The sequence below is a fragment of the Carassius carassius genome, chromosome 39 (assembly GCF_963082965.1).
Source record: "Carassius carassius chromosome 39, fCarCar2.1, whole genome shotgun sequence".
In the NCBI taxonomy this organism is placed as follows: Eukaryota; Metazoa; Chordata; class Actinopteri; order Cypriniformes; family Cyprinidae; genus Carassius; species Carassius carassius.
The window spans coordinates 9278037-9299860 of record NC_081793.1 but is presented as its reverse complement, the minus strand read 5'-3'; the positions used below and the strand labels follow the sequence as shown (position 1 = coordinate 9299860).

General features: G+C 35.3%; 1 protein-coding gene across 1 annotated transcript in view; it reads left to right on the top strand.

The window, feature by feature from the left end:
• Positions 1–21824, top strand: part of avl9 (AVL9 homolog (S. cerevisiase)) — a 77916-nt gene that overhangs the window by 54162 nt on the left and 1930 nt on the right. The window contains exons 3-15 of the mRNA XM_059530655.1: positions 3618–3703; positions 4312–4383; positions 4475–4564; positions 5012–5078; positions 5668–5708; positions 5844–5882; positions 5976–6045; positions 7288–7751; positions 12241–12375; positions 13434–13653; positions 14844–14961; positions 15820–15873; positions 19297–19385. Of these exons, the coding sequence (XP_059386638.1) occupies positions 3618–3703; positions 4312–4383; positions 4475–4564; positions 5012–5078; positions 5668–5708; positions 5844–5882; positions 5976–6045; positions 7288–7751; positions 12241–12375; positions 13434–13653; positions 14844–14961; positions 15820–15873; positions 19297–19385 (1545 nt within the window). The remainder of the gene's footprint in view (positions 1–3617; positions 3704–4311; positions 4384–4474; positions 4565–5011; positions 5079–5667; positions 5709–5843; positions 5883–5975; positions 6046–7287; positions 7752–12240; positions 12376–13433; positions 13654–14843; positions 14962–15819; positions 15874–19296; positions 19386–21824) is intronic.

Below are 21824 nucleotides of genomic sequence, written 5' to 3'. Positions count from 1 at the left end.
GCCCCGGAAAAACAAACTGCATCCACTGTTCGTGTAACACTAGGTACTTTGGGAAGCTGAACACGGTAAACTTTCCCTCACATCCAAAAACGCAGTTATTTGGAGACATTCTCGAACAAATCCTATGCAGCTGCCGATTATTTCCCGATGAACCGCATTGATGTGCGTGGTCTCGCTCTCCTCTGGTCAACGTGTGCGCGGATTCACTTTTCCGAGAGAAATGCTCATATAAGGAGTTCCACTCTCGTCTACGTCATTAAATCCACGATCGGAAAAAAAACAGCCGAAACTTGTACCAACCCAGAGGTAAGATTTTCGGCACAGAAATTCTCAGTCATTCTTCTAAATAATTTTTTTAAACTTTGGCCATGTTTAGCATGAGAATCCATCTCCTTAACACTGTGAACAACTCTGAATACATGAAACACCATTGTACCCCCCCCCCTTTAAGACTTTGATTAGCTTGTTCAGGTTGTGTTTGATTAGGGTTGGAGCTGAACTTTGCGAGGCAGTGGCACTCCACTACAAACCTTATACACCTTATACACAACTTTCCAATTCAATTTCAGTGTCAATTCAATTCAATTCAACTTTGCCTCAGCGCAATGAAACGAGTGCTGAAAAGGTACAGGTGACGAGGGAGAGTATCAGTAGAACAACAGTGTTCAGTGCCACGTGCTTTGTCATTCCATTAAAGCACAAAAGAAACTATGATCTGTAGTATGCTTTAAGTTAAGACATGAAGTTATCAAAAGGCACCCTTTTTTGGAGGTTCTGCCAACTTTTGGAGTTCATGGTCCATTTTGGAGATCTCTGATCTGCAGTTAAACCTACTTGCATCTAACATTTCCTATTCAACTCGTTAGCTGAGCTCATTAGTAGAGAGTTTAAGATGTGGAAGTGGATCAGAAAAGGTAGAGTTGTGAGAAAATACGATGTGTGTCAGACTCATATCATGTTCAGCAGCTGCAGCTCTTAAAGTAATAGCAGCCAAAAAAAAATGAATAACCCAGCTGTTGTGATGTTTGTTAATCAAAGAACAAAAGAAAAAAGAGGAAATCAATAACTTTTGTTGCTTTAAGGTTCTATATATCTATATTTAATTTAAAATTTAGTTTTATTTAGTTTTTATTTAGAATTTAGTTTTATTCCATTTCTGTATAATTCCTACTTGCTGAAGGGCACAGGTAGCAAAATATGATATTTATTATGATGGGTTTATGTGAAGATTGTTTTAAGTTCACTTAATTAGGTGTTATTTTTTTAAGCCTAATAAATGTTAAAATTAATAGCTCTTAATTATACTGTCATGTTGAATGGCTATAATCAATTGTTAAAAATTAAGGGGAAAAACTATTTCATAGAGACATCAGTAGCATTTGTATCAGTAGCAACATTTCCACTGTCAGACAAAAAGCGGGCGTGCTAGTGTGTGCCAGGGCCAGTCGCGTTCCCACAGTCACTTCAGGTGCTTGGAAAAACGTTTTAAAATATTTGATTAAATGATAGTTTGGTTTGCAGAGATCAAAGCTTAATCTAGCTCAGGACTGTTTTGATTATCATAACCAAGTAAGGTATTTTAAGAGAGATTACTCTACCAGTCAAAAGTTTTTGAATGGTAACGTTAAGATTTTTTATGTGTTTTTTTTTTAAAGAAGTCTCTTCTGCTCACCAAGTCTGCATTTATTTGATCCAAAATGCAACAAAAGCAGTAATATTGTGCAGTATTTTTATGATTTAATATAAATGCTTTCTATTTAAATATATTTTAAAATGTAATTTATTCTTGTGATCAAAGCAGAATTTTCTCCAGTGTTCAGTGTGACATGATCTTCAGAAATCATCCTAATATGCTGATTTGCTGCTCAAGAAACATTATTATTATTATTATTATTATTATTATTATCAATATTTAAAACAGTTGAGTAAATTTTTTTCAGGATTCATTGATGAATATAAAGATCCAGAGATCGGAATTTATCTGAAATAAAAAGCTTTTGTAACATTATACGCAATACCATTCAAAAGCTTGGAGTCAATATCATTTTTTATTTTTATTTTTTAATTGGGGGGGGGTTATTGTAGAAATAATACTTCTGTTTAGCAAGGATGCTCTATTTCAGATAAATGCTGATCTTCTGAAACTTTCTATTCATCAAATTAACTTATGAACGAAAAAATATATTCAGCTGTTTTCTACATAATAATGATAATAATGTTTTTTGGAGCAGCAAATCAGTATATTAGAATGATTTCTTAAGGATCATGTGACTGGAGTAAAGTGTCACAGTCTTCTGTCTTTCTGTCACTGTCTTCTATGAGTGTTGTTTGTTTGGTGCCATGTGCTCTCTCCAGTCCTTTTCTGACCCCGCCCACCTTGTCACCTCATCATTGTTGTAGTTGCTTCACCTGTGTTTCTCCCTTGCTCCCGGACTCATTTACCTTCACTCTTAACACCTGTAATTCACTTACACACACACACAGCTGTTCCCCATTTGTTCATTAGTATATATTCTTGTCTCACCCACCACTCTGCCTGGCTGTATTGTTTAATGTTACCTGTGATTTGTAAGTGTTCCTGGTTCATGTGTTTTTTGCATCTTGGTTTTGTTTTTGCCGTGTTGGCCTTTTTGTTCTATTAATGTTAATCGTAGTTGTGTTGGTTTATTGTGGTTTTTTTTATTCCTACTGGTCTTGTTCCTGTGATTTGCTTCTGTTTTTGTTTTTGCCGTGTCAGCCTTTTTGTTCTCTTTTATTAAAAAGTTATAATTTCCCTGCATTTGGACCCAGACCCTGTTTCTTCCTCTGCGCGTCCTACCGCGCTGTGACATAATGATGCTAAAAATTCAGCCTTGAAATCACAGGAATAAATGACATTTTAAAATATATTCAAATATAAAAAAGTTATTTTAAATAGTAAAAAAATTGTTAAAAAAAATTCTGTTTTTGCTGTACTTTAAATCAAATACATGCAGGCTTGATGAGCAGAAGATACTTCTTTAAAAACAATGTTACTGTTTAAAAATGTTTGACTGGTAGTATATATTGTGAATAAAATTGTTTATGCAAAAATAAAACATCTAATCACTTACCTTTATTTTGTTATTATCTTATCCATATTATATATACTTACGAAAGGAGATGTTAGGCAGAATGATGTCATTCAGTTAATTTTTATATAGTAATTAAATGGTAAATAAGAAAGTTTCTCTGTCATCTCATTTTGTTTGTCAAATATATTTATTTGTATAAATTAACTGTATAATAATTGTAATTAATATTATTTCCCAAAGCTGAAGTGATTAGACTATCTTTTATTTATTTGTTATGTATAACAGTATTTTAACTAATTGCAAGAGCTGAATAATCAATCAAATTCTATTGATTAATTGGTGAAATAATTGACGATTAGTCGATTAATCATTCTGATAATCATTAGATTAATCGATTATCAAAATAATTGTTTGTTGCAGCCCTAATTCAATGTTGCTTTATTGTTGTGTTTTAATGTGTGAAAGTGAGAAAACACTGTTGATATTTTAATGTAAGAAGATGGTATTGTATTACCAGACTGCATATCTGTTATTAAACAGTACTTTGTGTTTCTTTACGGACAGACACTATCTACTTTCATTTGCCCCCTCTGGATGGCCAGCAGAAATGTGTTTATGGAGTTTCTTGCTACAGACAGATGGAGGCTAAGGTTTGTCCATGAATAATTTATACTAATTCTTGTCACATTTTGCTGTTTTGTTTATTTTATAAAAAGAGAAAAAGAAAATTGATTTAATTTTAGTATCATTTTAGATTAGAGAACACTATAAACAGTTGCTTATTAGCCTGCATATTATTAACATGGTTGTTTATTAGCATTTACTGTATAAAGCACATATTAATGTCTTATGCTGTATGACCATATTCTAGATCCCTTAACCCTATCCTATACCTTAACATAACTACTACAACAACGTCCTTACTATCAACAAGCAGCAAATTAGGAGCTGATTGAGGGAAAACCCTTAGTTAATAATGAATATGTGTTCCCTAATCTAAAGTGTAACATTCATTTTTAATTGATATAGTGGAGGGGAGCATAAGCCAGAAGAATGTAGTCTGATGCTATCATAATGATAGCATGCAGTTATTAGTAAAAGAGATGTTTCTTAATGAAGTCAGAATTAAAGGATAATGTAAAATGGTTTCCTCAATCCAACATAATCATTTCTTCTTAATAAAAAATAAATGAGGTATTTTGACAGATACTGTAATCACATTGTGTCTAATCTGATATTTTAATGTTTTGTGTTACAGGCACTAAAAGTACGAGAGGCTGATATCACAAGAGAGACAGTTCAGAAGAGTGTTTGTGTTCTTAGTCGATTGGTAAGACATGTATATGGCAGAGAAACCTTTATTTACATAAAAATACCTGCTTGTTTCTGAAAATTATTAATGTAATGTATTGTTGTTTCAGCCGCTGTTTGGTCTGATACAGGCTAAACTTCAGCTCATAACTCACGCTTACTTTGAAGAAAAAGATTTCTCTCAGATCTCCATCCTAAAGGCAAGTTCTTTCACACACATTTCATTTTAAGAACTAATACAGCTAGTAAAAATGCTTTTATGAGATGCGCAATATTTTTGTCAGATTTGTTTAAAGATGTAGAACTCCAGTCATATCAGTGTTTACAAAATATTAAATTGTCTAAAATTAAGTAACCCTTAGAAAACAGTAAATATAATATAAATTAACACACTGAAACTAACAGCATATGTACTGTATGTGTGAAAAGGGTCTTTTATCTGACCACTTTCAGTTCCAGTATAAATTAATCAGGGTTGTCAAATATATCTTTGAACAGATTATTTTTATAGTAACTGCAAATATTTGCTTTTTGTGTAATGCTGCATCAACACAGATTTCGATATAAAAAGACAGCTGTCATATCAGGCAGAAGCAGAGAATCACTCAGTACACCTTTCATAAATTTTTGTTTTTGGTTCTTTGAAGGAGCTGTATGATCATATGAACAGATCTTTAAGCTGTACAGCACTGGAGGGATCACAGATTTATCTGGGTAATTCAAAAACACTTTTCACTACTAAAATTGAGTCATTCAAGAATTCTGCTTTTCACTAATATAACTGATCATTTAACCTCTAAATAACAGTTATTGGATGAGGAGAGTGCAATGTCCAAATTTACTTTACAAATACACATTCTTGGTCTTATTGTGTGTAACTTAACACATCCTAAACAAAAAGCCTCCTCAAAAAGTGAGTGTATGAAATGCCTACTTTGTAGAATTATGTAAGAAACCCCTACTTTTCAGCATCCAGTAAAAACCTATAGAAAAAAAGTTCAATCTTAATTTTTTAGACTAGAAGATTTTATTTTATACATAAAAATCCTGCATTATGGAAGTCAATTGGTTACAAATGATGTTTCATGTTATCTTTAAATGCTTTTTAGGAGTATTTGGATAACTACTCAAGCACCAGTTATGAAATTGTGAAGCAAATTTTATTTATGGTGTTTTCATGACAAATTTGGGACGTGATAAAGTACAAATTATGATTTGAAATAAATGTGGCCATAGTATACATAACCCTATCAATTTCCTATTTTCCTTCTTCTTTTTTTATTTAAATTTTTATTAACTAAAGGTTTGTCTGCCCGAGATTTGATTCTGCACTTTAAACACAAGGTAAAGGACTGGACTCTTTCTTTTTAAATTCTGCTTCATCCTTATGCATAATATGTATTTGTTTTGATCTTTATTACACACCTTGCAAACTCTGATTTTGGTCAAAATGCTTTTTTTCCTCTCTATTTGCTGTAGGTTTTGATTCTCTTTAAACTGATTCTGCTAGAAAAGAAGGTCATTATTACCATCTCAATACACATTTTATAGTAGAGTGGATTCTCATGGATGAGTCTAGTTGTAATGACACAAGTATTTATCTTCCTTTAGATCCTATTTTATGTGTCTCCAGTGAAGAGATTGGTTGAAACACTGATGACCGTCCTGTCATTGTTTCCAGGTAAAAGGTTGTGATCTGGTGCCAGATTTGTTTGGTGGATGTGTTACTCAAACTAAAAACTGAAGCACTGACTTAGAAATTAAGAAATAACACAGTAACTTGACAGTAACAAGATTCTTAAAAATTATATAAAATTATCTAATACTAAAATTTTTTGGCTTTTAATTGTACATACTCTGATAATCATTTTATAATATGCTAATGACTACATGTTTCCAAAGAAATTGCACGTTTGCTTCTAAACCAGACTTCGACTGGCTATAGGGAGCAGAGCACTGAGATTTTTCTCATTTGTGAGCTTTGACTGTTGTGAGTAAGTAGAGTACAGGCCGAGTCTGTTTAAAAGTGTTATCATTTCACAGTATTAGTATTTATGTTAAGGTGTGACAAACTCAAAAGCATGTTCATTTGCATAATGACGAAGCTTTTAAATGAGCATAATGATAATTTACATAATGAACAAGCATAATGATAATACTTTTATACAATAATTTTACACAATGCCAATTTCATTCAAGTAGGTTTGATTTATTATTGAACAAACTGTGTTTTTTCAGACTCAAGAAAATGAAATGTTCTTTACTGTTGTTTATTGACAATAGTAGCTTACACTAAAAGGTTTTAATCGGAGTAGGATTGTGAGTGTTTGCTACGTTAATCATGAACTTTGAGTCAAACTGAGTTGACAGAGAAAACTAAGTTCAGTGGGCCTGCTGAACCTGATCTAAACTTGGTTGGAATTGGTTTGGTTTTTGGTTTTGTCAACCCTAAACCTACTGTGAAACTCAGAGCGTGTTCATCCTGCTTTATGCAACCGAACTCCGTACCTTATTGTCACTTTTATACAGTTGAAAAATACACACATTCCAGTTTGGTAGAAACCACAAGAAACTCCAGTTTAGTTGGTGGCCAGTCCAGCATAACATAAGTAACTTGTCAATGTAAATGTGTCAGACTAATTGCATTGTTAATATTTTTCCGAAATTTTATTATAACACTTTCATTTTGTGATTTGTGAAAAATGAAATATCTGCATCAATAATTGCGTGAGCAAGGCTATTTTCCCCAGTGTTTGTAGTTCTTTTGCCAGTGCCAGGAACAGACTAGATTGTTCTGCAGCAGCTAACAGAAAGTCAACCAAAACCGAAGCTTCATTTTTCTGTCAATTTTGTAAATCAAGTTTCTGACTTGTTTATTCCCAAAAGTAACTTTTATGTTGTGAAAAATGTATTTATTTTGTAGGTGTAATAGAGCATGGACTGGCAGATTCCTCTCACTATCAGCCCCGGAGGAGCATCTCAGAGGACTTCAGTTCACCAGAAATCATATCTGCAGACGAAGAATCACTCTCTATGTCTACTACAGATATTACTAACATATCAAAAGAGCTTGAGGACAGGTATGATGTCAGTGATCAGCCGGATCAATCAAAGCCTTGTAACACTACTTTGGATACACACTACCTTCAGCCTCATGCAGAAGGCTTGCTGGACTCAGAGTGCGAATGGGAGACACTGGAGCCTCATGTGATGGACGAAATGGAAGGGAAAGTAGACATAGCTCATTTAAATATGTTTGACACAGATTCAGGACTGCCAATAACAGTACAGCCACAGTCAGCCACAGGACAGGGAATGTTGACCTCGGGCCTGGTATCTGGGCTGCAAGAGGACCAGTATGGACTACCACTCGCTGTCTTTACAAAGGTGTGCACACAAAACACAATCCATATCCACCATAATGGTATCTACAGTACACTTGTTCAAGTTAAGTTTTATTATAGCATTTTTAATATATACTTTAGAACTATATGTCATCGAAATACCACAGTATGAACATTTGTTTTGTTATTTTTGGATTAACTCAAGGCTGCATTGGCTAACAAAGACAACTGTTAGATATTTCTATATTTGGCTAAGCAGTCGTTTGGGTGGTCAGTGTATTAGATTTCTTACATATATAAAAATACATAAAATAAGAAAGCTTGACCACTGTTATTGTGATAAGATTAATTTATTGAAGGTAGTAGTTTAGCACAGTTCCTCAGCAGCAATGTTTGCATTTCAGCCTTCAAAGGAATCTTAACCCAAAGTTCTGTCTGTGGGACACAGCTTTTTACTTAAATATAATTAGCATACAAGATATCACAAGGACCCCCCCACCCCTTATTATCTTTCACAACAGAGAAGCAATATCAAATATAGCTACAGTTTTTCAAGTAATTACCAGGGTCTAGACAGATGTGAAAAATTTAGGCTATTATTTTTTATTTTTTGTAATTCATTATGGTAGAAATTTATCATGGTATTTATATGACATCAAACTGCCAGTTACAGTTTGTTACTTGTCAAGGTTTCAGAAATTTAAGTGTAGCCCATTAGGTTATAAAAAAAATATGCTAAATGACTATAGACATTGCTCTGGAAATTACATTAAAATATTAACTGGTAAAAATATCGTACTGGTAAAATACTTTGTTGCTAAGTTCCCTTATTAAAAAAAAAAAGAAGAAAGAAAAGAAAAAAAATACAATAAGACAAAGGAAAGTCCCATAAGTGTACAATTTCAACACTGTGACCAATAGCCTCATAGCCAGTAGGGGGAGCATATACTAAGAAAACATAACTAAATAATGCAATTGTATTATTGCTCCTACAGAAATCGTACTAGTAGTACTAATTATTTTTGTACTAGAATGACTTTACACATAGGGCAATTATGCCTTGTATAGTTCATAAAATGTAACTTTTTTGTTACAAAATAATTTAAACCGGTAAATAAACTTAATACTGTTTTTATTGTATCTGAATGCCATGACAACTTAACAACTTGCTGCGGCACATCAGAAATGGCAATTCACTTGATCAAAATGCAGCGGTGTCCCACCCTGCTCCTGGAGGGCCAACATCCTGCAGTGTTTAGCTTCAACCAGCTCCAATGCATCATTTAAGGTTGGAGGTAAACAGTGGCCCTCCAGGAACAGGTTTGGACCCCCCTGGTATGAGGTATGTGTACAGTACATATTATTCAAAATTGAATTAACTTCAAATGCATGTAGGTCTTCTAGATTATTTAGTCTCTGAGCGAATCAACATAAAACAATTAAACATGCAATTTAATCTCACAGCAAATAACGACAATATGCATACATAAACAACAACACATAGGTTAAGACATTACCCTGACAAAATGATAATTTGCGTATTACCACTTATCCATATTACAGATAATTTGGTATCATAGATATCATTTATTCAGACTGCTTCTTTATTAAATGGACAGTCCAAAATGATCTGATAATACTATTAAATACAAATGGGACAGATTTCTTTCCAATAAAATACCAGAAACTGTCCAGAATTTTCGGAAACATTCCAGGATTTTTTTTTTTTTACGTTTTGGAAAATTTTGGAAAGTTTTGGAATGTTATAGAAAATTTACCAGAAATGTTACATACCTTTGCAACCCTAAATATAAATACAGTGGGTATATAAAATAATCACCCCCTTTAAAATTATCACATTTTGTTGCTTTGCAGTGCAAAATCAAGATGGACAGCTTTTTTTGTTTTATCCACCCGTATTTACTATTATACTATTATACAACTTATAACATCTTAACTTATAACAAGTTAAAGATATAACAACAACATGCCAGAAAAAAAGAGGAAAAAAAACTGCATCACTGAGTAGGGTTAGTAGTAGGGATGCAACTATAAAAAATTTCCGATCCGATACCAAAAATTATCTGCCGATGCCGATCCAATCCGATATCAGTGCAGTTCTCTTTTTAAATCGATGTAAAATTTCTATAATTCTCTGTGTTGACCTGATAATCACTCTTTTGTGTGTTAAACACAATCTACTAAATATAGACAACTTCATTTTAATGAAAAATAACAAAAAATATATATATAATCATAATCTGATAAAAATACTATTATAAACTAGGTCAGTGGACAATTCAGCAGCAAAATATACTCTAGAAAATCATGGGTGCACAATAATTAAAAAAAAATCTAGTGAAGTATTTTATTTACAAATAAAAGTGAATAAGTCTAAAATCTGGTAAATCTGGTGTTACACATTGCTCTTCGTATTGTTGTGAAATACATTAATCAAAAAACAAGTAAATGCATTTATATAGAAATATAAAATAAATTTATTTTTAAATGTATAGCACAGAAATAAAGACAGCAGCATATGATAGATAGGACAGAACAAGAAAGACTATTAATAATCTTTGATTGCGCAGAAAAGTTTTATAATACCAAAGGCTCCAATACAGAGCAGCACAGAGCGCTTATGCATGCGCTTGACACAACACGGCGTCACAATGCGCAGGCTGCGCAGCCGGCCCGTGTTCACATAGAAAAGTTAGTACAAAGGGAAGAGATATTGATACATAGCATATTAAATATGTGTGTTAGTTTATTGAGCCTTTTCTTTTAATAGTTTTAAATATCAGTTACTGTGCGCTCTTTTGAGAAGTGTTTCATTTTTTTGACTGTATTAACCGAATGCCACACGCAGTTTGATTGCTGAATGGAGGATGACAGACAGCTGCAGCAGAAAGAAGAGTTTGTGAACTTGAATTAAATTATTTAAATATTCATCTGTTCATCACATTGAACTATGTAACAGCTTCAGAACACGTAAAACTATAGTGAACAAAACCTTTTTGGTGCTATTTGGTTTTTGTGCCTTTCGTGGGGCTCAAAAAAATAACACAGAATAGTATACGCACAATATCAGATTCAGATCAGTCTCGTCTGACCGATAACTGATCTGGTAGAAAATGCCACTATTGGAGCCAATATTGATTATGCGTATCGGACCGATGCATCCCTAGTTAGTAGTCTCTACTAACTTTGCACATCTAGACATTGTAATATTTGCCCACTTTTCTTGAAAAATTTGCAGAATTGCTCAAGTTCAGTTAAATTTGATAGTGACCATTTATGGACTGCAGTCTTCAAGTCTTTCCACAGATTTTCAGTGGGGGTTCAGTTTCTCTGACAATGCCATGCAAGGACATTCACCTTTTTCTCCTTTAAGCACTGTGGTCAGTTTTACTGTGTGATTTGGCTCATTGCCATATTGAAAGGTAAACCTTCTTCCCGAATGACAACTTTCTGGCAGAGGGCAACAGATTTTCCAGAAGGAAATCCGATCTATATTTACTTCTATCCTGACAATTGCTTCAGTCACTACTGCAGAGAAACACCCCTGTAACAGAATATTACCACATCCATGCTTTACTGTAGGAATGCTGTTATTTGGATGGTGAGCAGTATTACAGTACTGCATGTGGTCTTTCTCGAGGAGTGGCTTTTTTCTTCCCATACAAGCCACATTTGTAGAGAATATGTGATATTGTTATCACATGCACACAATGGCAACTCTTTGTCATAAACATCCTGATCCAGGAAGGGTCTGTGTTGAACCAAATACAGTGCCTTGCCACACATAGTTGATTGTTTGCTTCAGTTGCACTACCAAGGACTAAAATGCTCCAGGAAAGCTCTTTTCATGCTGAGATAATCAAAATGACCACAGCTGATCACATTTTAAAGTCAAATGGCTTTGCGTGCCATTGAGAAGGAGATTAGCTACACCTGATTGAGTTTACAAGTCATTTTTAGGAGGGATGATCATTTCTCCAACTCTGTAATTCTCTTTTTATTTTTTGTTTATTATGTTTGTGTTATATCTTACACTTGGCTGTTATAAGCTGCACCGGGTAAATACAGCGGGATAAAACAAAAACTTTCCATCTTCATTTCAGGCTGCAAAGCAAAAAAAATAATAATAATAAACACAGATTATTTTCTATACCCACTACTGTACATTGATTTAAACTATTGATGCAATGTAATAAGAACAAGAATCACCGTATATAGGTTACACAGCAAATTAGTTAATCATAAATATGCAATTCAATAAACTGACAACTCAAGAAAAACCCCCATGACATCGAAATGTAAGGAGACATATATACATAGGATACATAGAATAGCAAAATTAACTGACAAGATGTCAACAAGAATGAGAATGCAGAAAGATGTTTTACTCTTGAATGTAATTTGAGGTTTTACCAACCAGGACTAACTACTAACCAACCAAACCCTGACCACTGGATTAATCATTCCAGTTTTATTTGTTCAACATTTTGACTTCATTGCCCATTTTCCAGGGTTACCTGTGCATGCCATACATGGCACTCCAACAGCACCACCTGCTGTCAGACATAAGTGTTCGAGGTTTTGTTGCTGGAGCGACCAACATCCTCTTCCGTCAGCAGCGCCACCTGAGTGATGCCATTGTGGATGTGAGTACATCTGCTTTTTTGTCTGTCCTCCATAATCATTCTAATATTATAGAGGCTGACATACAGGATATTATTGGATGAATCTCACAAACCCTGTCAATAATGTCACCGTATTGAGTTCTGTGTATTGTTTGCATTGTGACATTATTTTCATGATAATAGTTAAGCATGATTGTCATAAAAATATGTAATCTAAATTCTCATTAATGTAATGCATCTGTAATGCGTCTTTACCTTTGATTGTTATTTTCTTTATTCTCCATGATGATTCTCATTACTGTAACACACTCATGAAAATAATTCTTTATCATTTTTCAAATTATTTAAATATGTAAACGTACTTACAGCCTGTGAGTAAGAACAGCCAGCATTGTATTCTACCCTCCCAGGATCAGGAAACAGTCCTCCAACAGTCTTCCTTTGGGTTGAATTATTCTGGAACAGTGTTGTAAATACAACTTAACCATTGCTTTCTATTTCTGTTCTCTTTTGGAACCCCAAACAAAGTAGTTACACTTTCACAGCGAAACACAGCCGTCACACACGGCAGGCTTGAGAGAGCAGAAGCCGGTTAGAGTGAGTGGAGGCCAGCTCGAGTGAGTGGTGGCGGGCGGTACTCCACTTCGTCCATGGTGAAAGCCGATCAACAGCACCAAGTTGAGGCATTTTCCTCAGCGACCAGCATGGATCAACTCTAGGCATGACCAGGCAGATATTGTCCTCTTTTAGAAGTTTCGCTTTCACAACGAAACACAGTTTCACCACAACATAGTGGCGGCAACAGCGAGAATATATGTTACGCCTCCTTTCATAACATTTGGGCTGTGTTATGCAAATCTTCCCACATCGTGACGTAGACATGTGGGGACGTGTTATGAGTCGTTTTAGGGAGGTGTGGTTGACTCTCAACTTTTATAAAGAATATCTCTTTGGATTTGAGACTTTAGTCTTTGCAACTTTACAGAGCTTCTTTATGCACCAGGAGCTTGTAACACGCCAAAGAGAAAGGACGATTTTAAATCACATCATATGACCCCTTTAAATTTGCCTCTGTGCAGGTGGATGAAGCTCGTATTCAGATCCATGACCCAGAGTTGCGCAAAATGCTGTATTTAAGCACAGCTGATCTACGATTCGCTGATTACCTGGTAAAACATGTCACTGAAAACAAAGAAGACGTGTTTCTGGATGGGACAGGCTGGGAGGGTGGAGACGAATGGATACGGGCACAGTTTGGGCTATACATCCACTCACTGTTATCTTCTGCTCTACAACAAGGTGCATAACAACACACACATACATTACACATATTTAAGTATTATTAATTATAAATGTATTAGAATAACTATGTATTATGAATAAACATTAATTAACAATGAACAATATTAATTTAAGTGATGGATTAAGGGTGTATATGGTGAAATGTTTTTGTGTGTGTATCGAAATGGAGACAATCTGTTATCTTCAATTTAGGATGTGATACAGTGACCGACAGTCACAGTCATACACAATTGCACCTATACCTATCCTCCAATTTACCTAACCTGCATGTCTTTACATTATGGGGGAAACCAGAGTACCCAAAGAAAACCCACACAAACACAGAAGATGCAGACTACATAAAGTATTGGCCTCCTGGCTCAGCTGGCACTTAATCCGTGGGTGGACCTTCTTGTTGTGAACCGAGAGTGTTACCCACTGAGCCACATTTAAGTACTTTAACAGTTATCTTTGCCTTAGAGTATCCCTGTTTTACCATGGTCAGAAATTCAGTGCTCATTTTCTCTTTAATAAGTCAGGTTACTAACTACTCCAGGTTCATATCAAGTCAAGTCACTTTAATTTTCATAGCACTTTTATAGAGATTGTTTTAAAGCAGTTTCACATTTGTATTAACAGGAATGTAACAGAATAAGTGATGGAAACTTAAAAAATCAGGCAAATCCAAAATTGTGCTTTAAAGCTGTAGCAAAACTTTACTGTCATTATTCAGCACCAGTCAGTTCAGTGTTAGTTTAGTTGTGTTCAATAAATGTGTAAAATTCATTATGAAACCAGTTAAATTCAGCAAAAAATGAAAAGAAAGTGAAAGTGACGTGACATACAGCCAAGTATGGTGACCCATACTCAGAATTCGTGCTCTGCATTTAACCCATCCAAAGTGCACACACACAGCAGTGAACACACACCCGGAGCAGTGGGCAGCCATTTATGCTGCGGCGCCCGGGGAGCAGTTGGGGTTCAGTGCCTTGCTCAAGGGCACGTAAGTCGTGTTATTGCTGGCCCGAGACTCAAACCCACAACCAAAGGAGTTAAACTCTCTAACCACTAGGCCACGACTTCCCAATAAGCCAATAGTGTCATTTTATTAATCTCAGTTCAGTTCAAGTTCATGTATGTATCATGTTTTATCATTACATGATAGTTTTATTTGGTATTTCTGATTGCATTTTTTTTTTTTTTATCAGATCATGAGCATCTTTTGGCAGATTATGGAACTGCTTTCACATCTGCCTGGAAAATCACACACAACTACAGAGTGTGGATCAGCAACAAGCATCCAGCCATGGGCAATATCACACCAGGGTACAACAACTGAGTCACACACATCAAAGACAAATCCATATAGAATACTAGCTTCTGCTTACTATTTTTTTTTATAGTATGCCAATAATGTCAACCATATTTAAAAAGTTTGTTCAGAAAAATATGTGACACTTTGGGACGGTTATACAACATTTTGATTTTAAATTTGTAAACCAGTGTTTTTTTTCTGCTGTTTATCTCAAACTTTGATATTAATATTCCCATATTTGTTTACTAGCAGTCCCCTTTGCTAGTCATTTTCTCCTGCTATATAGGCTATATCTATATATATATTTTGCCCAGTAAATCTTTTAATATTTTTACACAGTTTTAAAACTTGTTTAAAACATGTTTGATAGCTATTTTGTAGCTTATTTTAAGTATTTAAATTGGTCAGATTGTTTCACAAAACTGTCTCTGGTCTCCTGTTCTACACACAGAAGATGTACATCACTAAATGAGCAACTCGTAACACCAGGTCACAAATCATGAAGAACATTTAAAGATCTGTAATGTGAACTACCAATAGACCATGTGTGGGCATAAATGTACTATATAAACACAGTAACAAACTTAATCATTTATAGAGTAAAATGTTTTCCGTAACATCTTGTTCATTTGCAATACATTTAGTTGTGCCCTCCTTCACCAACTACCATAATTTCTAGTAACACAGGTTTTTTTCCATCTTTTATGCATTATTAGCATGTGTTGCTCAGTTGGCTGTAACTTTACAAATCATGTGAAGCATATTCCTAAAAAAAAACACAAAAAAAAAACTTTGAAATAATTTTAACACATGACTATAACACAGGAAATTTTTACTTTGACCTTATATCATTATATCATTGTTCTTAGCCATCCATTCCAGGGTCAGTACAGTGTGGCCGATGTGAAGATTCGCTTGTCACAGTAAGTGTTACACATTCATTATCCTTTTATTTAAATACTCTATGATTGGGTAATTAATGTCCATATGCATTGTCTATAGAACTCAAATATTTTCAGGGTAAAATGACACAGCATGTTGTGTAGATGTTAAGAGCATGTCATGTCACTTTTATTTATATAGCACTACAACATATTGTTTCAAAGCAACTTCACAATATTAAACAGGAAAGTAACAGAATCTGTGATGCCAAATTCCAATATAAGACAAGTTCAAATTGCCAATCAGTTCTAAAAAAGACAATTCATTTTTCGGCTCCAGTTAGGTCAGTGTTGATTCAGGTCAGTTCAATTACTGTGTGATGTTTAATTATAAATCACTTATAAAACAAGGTTCAATTTAGCAATGAGCAGCTCAACTGAAGATGCTAGTTTCTTTATTCAGCTTAAGTCAGTTCAGTGTTGATTCAGTTCAATGTTGATCAGTTCAATAACAGTGTTGATGATGATGCAAAGTTGGCAAATATAATTGTCTCAGTTTAAAAAAAAAATGTTTTCTTCTGTTTCTTCATGTAATCCCAGACAGGCTGGATGATGTTGAGATCAGATCCCTGTGTGAAGCACTGGCTGTTGTCAGACTCCTTGTGCAAACACAAATCTAACTGGATTAATACAATTAATGGGAAAAGGAATGTCTGTAAATGTAAACTGATATTTCCTACTGACACACTACAGCCAAAGATATAAATAACTGGCTTAAAGGCATTTTTTGTTGTTGTTGGTGAAAATAGTATTGTTCTAATAATTTTGGCCACCACTGTATAATCAGCAAGATTTAAAACAATGAAAACTAACAGGTATCTTAAAGATATCTCCAAAGGATGTTTCACTAGTGAATGTCCAGTATTGATAAAAGATATTCATCCCACTTGAACATTTTTGTGTATGTTGCATGCCCACAGTATATTCTATGTAAACTTGCAAATCTTGCTTATAGTGGGCCAGAATGCAACGGTATGGGCATGTTCAATTAACAGTACTGGAAATTCTGTTCGAAAACAACAAATCCAAAAGCCAGTCCAATGCCAAGTTTTAAGTATAAGCTTGAGCAGTGTAGTGCAATTGAATGTATGTGTGTAGTCGAGTCAAGTAGTGTTCAACAGTTGTACAGCTCTAGCAAAGAAGCTTTTTGTTCATTATTGTAGTACATGAATAAATTGTCCTGTATAGCCTACCAGATGGTAGGAGTTCAGTGAGGTAGTGTCCAGGGTAGGTGAGGGTCTCTGATATTTTTGGAAGCTCTGTCCCGACATCTGGACAGGTAAATGTCGACTGCTGGAAATTGTGTACAGATGATGTTTTGGGCCATTTCGATAACACATTGCAAAAGCCTTATTTTCCTTTCTCATGCAGCTGGCATACCAGTATGTAATGTAGTAATGGTAGTATATCCTTCAGTGCACATCGATACAAATGTATTGTGGAAATCTTGCTTTCTTCAGTCTTCTCAAAAAATAAAAGCTTTTCCAATTACAGTAGCCCAAGAAAAGTCCTCTGTAATGTTTAATGGCAAGAATTTAAAACTGGCAACTCTCCCCACAGCCTCCCCATTTATGAGCACAGCACTCAGATCAGTTCTCCTTGTCATCCTAAGGTTCAGCTTATTGGTGAAACACCAGGCTTTTAGATTTTGTACCTTGTCCAGTGTCCATCTGCAGATTTTTCCCAGTCTGTGGAGTTTGGATGCTAGTACTTTGGAAATGACCATATTAAAGACCAGGCAAAAGTCATGCAAACAGCATTCCGTCATGCATGTTCAAGTTTCCAGGTGCCCAAAATGGTTGATGTTGGTCAAGTGGCAGTGCAGGCCTGGCAACAGCCCTACTGTTGATTGCAAAGGACATGTTAAATTCCTCTGCCATACAGACATTTACGTTTATGGATATTATAATACCTTCTGTAGTCTGTCAAGTCAAGTCAAGTCACCTTTATTTATATAGCGCTTTAAACCAAATACATTGCGTCAAAGCAACTGAACAACATTCATTAGGAAAACAGTGTGTCAATAATGCAAAATGATAGTTAAAGGCAGTTCATCATTGAATTCAGTGATGTCATCTCTGTTCAGTTAAATAGTGTCTGTGCATTTATTTGCAATCAAGTCAACGATATCGCTGTAGATGAAGTGACCCCAACTAAGCAAGCCAGAGGCGACAGCGGCAAGGAAACGAAAATCCATCGGTGACAGAATGGAGAAAAAAACCTTGGGAGAAACCAGGCTCAGTTGGGGGGCCAGTTCTCCTCTGACCAGACGAAACCAGTAGTTCAATTCCAGGCTGCAGCAAAGTCAGATTGTGCAGAAGAATCATCTGTTTCCTGTGGTCTTGTCCTGGTGCTCCTCTGAGACAAGGTCTTTACAGGGGATCTGTATCTGGGGCTCTAGTTGTCCTGGTCTCCGCTGTCTTTCAGGGCAGTAGAGGTCCTTTCTAGGTGCTGATCCACCATCTGGTCTGGATACGTACTGGATCCGGGTGACTGCAGTGACCCTCTGATCTGGATACAGACTGGATCTGGTGGCTACGGTGACCTCGGAATAAGATAGAAACAGACAAATATTAGCGTAGATGCCATTTTTCTAATGATGTAGCAAGTACATAGGGTGTTATGGGTGTTCCCGGTTCCGGTTTACCTAATTAATGCAGCCAAAAAATCCTTTAACGGATTTAGATATTAAAAGCATATTAGTGTGTTATTTGTAAGCCAGGTTAAAGAGATGGGTCTTTAATCTAGATTTAAACTGCAAGAGTGTGTCTGCCTCCCGAACAATGTTAGGTAGGTTATTCCAGAGTTTAGGCACCAAATAGGAAAAGGATCTGCCGCTCGCAGTTGATTTTGATATTCTAGGTATTATCAAATTGCCTGGGTTTTGAGAACGTAGCGGACGTAGAGGATTATAATGTAAAAGGAGCTCATTCAAATACTGAGGTGCTAAACCATTCAGGGCTTTATAAGTAATAAGCAATATTTTTAAATCTATACGATGTTTGATAGGGAACCAGTGCAGTGTTGACAGGACCGGGCTACTTCCTGGTTCTAGTAAGAACTCTTGCTGCTGTATTTTGAACCAGCTGTAGTTTGTTTACTAAGCGTGCAGAACAACCACCCAATAAAGCATTACAATAATCTAACCTTGAGGTCATAAATGCATGGATTAACATTTCTGCATTTGACATTGAGAGCATAGACCGTAATTTAGATATATTTTTGAGATGGAAAAATGCAGTTTTAGTCTGTGACAGTTTGTATGCTTTGTTGCCACATACGTTGGGGATTGTTGTTATTGAAGCTGTCCTCAGTCCTTTGTTTGATTAATCATGGGTTAATTGTGAAATTGTACAAGTAAAATTGGCAAAAAAATGTAGTGATAGCTCTCTCTTAATATTTCAGTTCAATGCAGAACAGTGAGCGTGGAAAGAAGTTCGGGAACGCTGTGATGTCGACGAGCAGAAGTGTTGTGCAAACAGGAAAAGCTGTCGGTAAGATGGACAATAGATTAAATTGTACACTTGTTAATTCTTTTTTAGTTAACATTAAGTTTTCACATAAATTCTGTTCCAGCGTACAAATCAGCCAAACCCTAATAGTGCAATGCTTTTTGAAAGTATTCCTACCTTTTTTTGTCATATTTTGCCATATGTTATTACATTCATGCTATTCAATTCAATTCAAGTTTATTTGTATAGCGCTTTTTATGATACAAATCGTTACAAAGCAACTTTACAGAAAATTAAGTTTCTACAATATTTAGTAGTAGCTTATAAGTGGTGACTGTCAGTTTGTGCGCATATGACAGGATTTTAATAAAAGACGTATTCAGCCAGAAGATGAACATTATTAACAGCAATTATTATATGATGCAATCACACTTGTAGCAATATTTGTTAGTTCTGTTTGTTGATTCAGGGTTAGCATCATCTGGGGTCCTCTGAGGGTCAGCATCATCTCTTCTCACGTGTTCTGGATCCAGACTGAAGCTTGTGTATATCCTAGTTACCATGGGATGTAAATAAACATAGAAACAAATATAGACTTCATTAGCATAATAATTGCTGTTTCAACAAAGTAAAATTAATTAGTTTAACCCAAGCTTAAGAATAAGAATGCGCATTTGATCAAATTAAACTGCAGTCGCAATTTAAGAGATGGATTATTTGAATGTTTGGTGAAAGAGATGTGTTTTTAATCTAGATTTAAACGGAGAAAGTGTGTCTGAACCCCGAACATTATCAGGAAGGCTATTCCAGAGTTTGGGAGCCAAATGTGAAAAAGCTCTACCTCCTTTAGTGGACTTTGCTATACTAGGAACTACCAAAAGTCCAGCATTTTGTGACCTTAGGGAGCGTGATGGATTGTAACGTGGTAGAAGACTAGTTAGGTACGCAGGAGTTAAACCATTTAGGGCCTCATAGGTAAGTAATGATAATTTGTAACTGATACGGAACTTAATAGGTAGCCAGGGCAGAGACTGTAAAATTGGGGTAATATGATCATATTTTTTTGACCTGGTAAAGACTCTAGCTGCTGCATTTTGGACTACCTATAGCTTGTTTATTGACGAAGCAGGACAACCACCTAGAAGTGCATTACAATAGTCCAGTCTTGAGGTCATGAATGCATGGACTAGCTTTTCTGCATCAGAAACAATACTAAAATGATTTGAATTATTTTGTCCATGTCAGTGAATGTTCTACAGCCCATAATGAAAAAAAAAAAAAGTAAAAAAACTGAAATAATTACATAGCATTATTCATTACTGGGGCCTATTTGGGAAAAATTCTACAGGTTTTGCACATCTGGATTTGGTGATTTTGTGCCATTCTTCCCTGTAAATCCTCTCAAGCTGTCAGGTTGGGTGGCGATCCACAGTGGGGCACTTACAGGTTTCTCCAGAGATGTTTTACTGGGTTTACATCCAGGCTCAAGCTGATCCATTCGGTGACATTCAGAGTTGGCCCTAAGCCATTCTTGCATTGCCTTGATTGTTTCTTTCATGTGTTGTTACTGAGCAGAGTCTTCCATATGGCCCAATCACATTGCAGTAATGGTTGTCCTTCTGTGAGTTTCTCCTATCTCCACATATTATCTCTGGTGTTAAATCAGAATGACCATCAGGTTCTTGGTCAACTCTCTTACCTAATCCATTTTTTCCAGATTGTTCAACCCGACCAACTCTATTTAGAATATATATATTTTTTGTAGCCTTCCCAGATCTGTGCCTGTATTAGAGCTTTGCATGGCTGTTCTTTTGACCTCATGGTTTAGTTTACCTTTGTGTTGTGTTCAAAACCCTACAATACTTGTGGTGTTCCAGTGCAAAAATGACCCAGCCTTAAAAAATTGCTTATAAATAACTTATTTTGCTATACTAACACCAAATACTGGTTTCAATTTTTTTGTCAACTTCTTTTCTTTTATTTAGGATGGTTTTGTATTTATATTTGCATCTGATTAAAAATTTTGCATTTGATTTTGAAAAAATTTGCACTGGTTATCACACTTGTGTACTTTATTGTTTAATCAGGGAGTATGTTTTGAAAGGCTTTTATTTTGTACAAAATGGCACAAAGGCACACTTGAGGTGTTCCTAGTCAAAAATGACTGACCATTCAGAGTGGGAAAGATCATAAAAAACACCTTTATTTTGAAATGCTTTTATTTTCTGAAAAGGGTCACAAAGTAACACTTTTGCTGTTCCCTGTCAAATCTGAACATAGTGACATAAATAAAAGAACATGTTAAAGGGTTAGTTCACCCAAAAATGAAAATTAGCCTGTGTTTTCTCACCCTCGAAGCATCCTAGGTGTATATGACTTTCTTCTTTAAGACGAATCCAGTCTTATATAAGTTATAAAAAAAAATTGTCCTGGCTATTCCAAGCTTTGTCAGTGCAGTCAGTGGGTGTTACAGTTGAACAC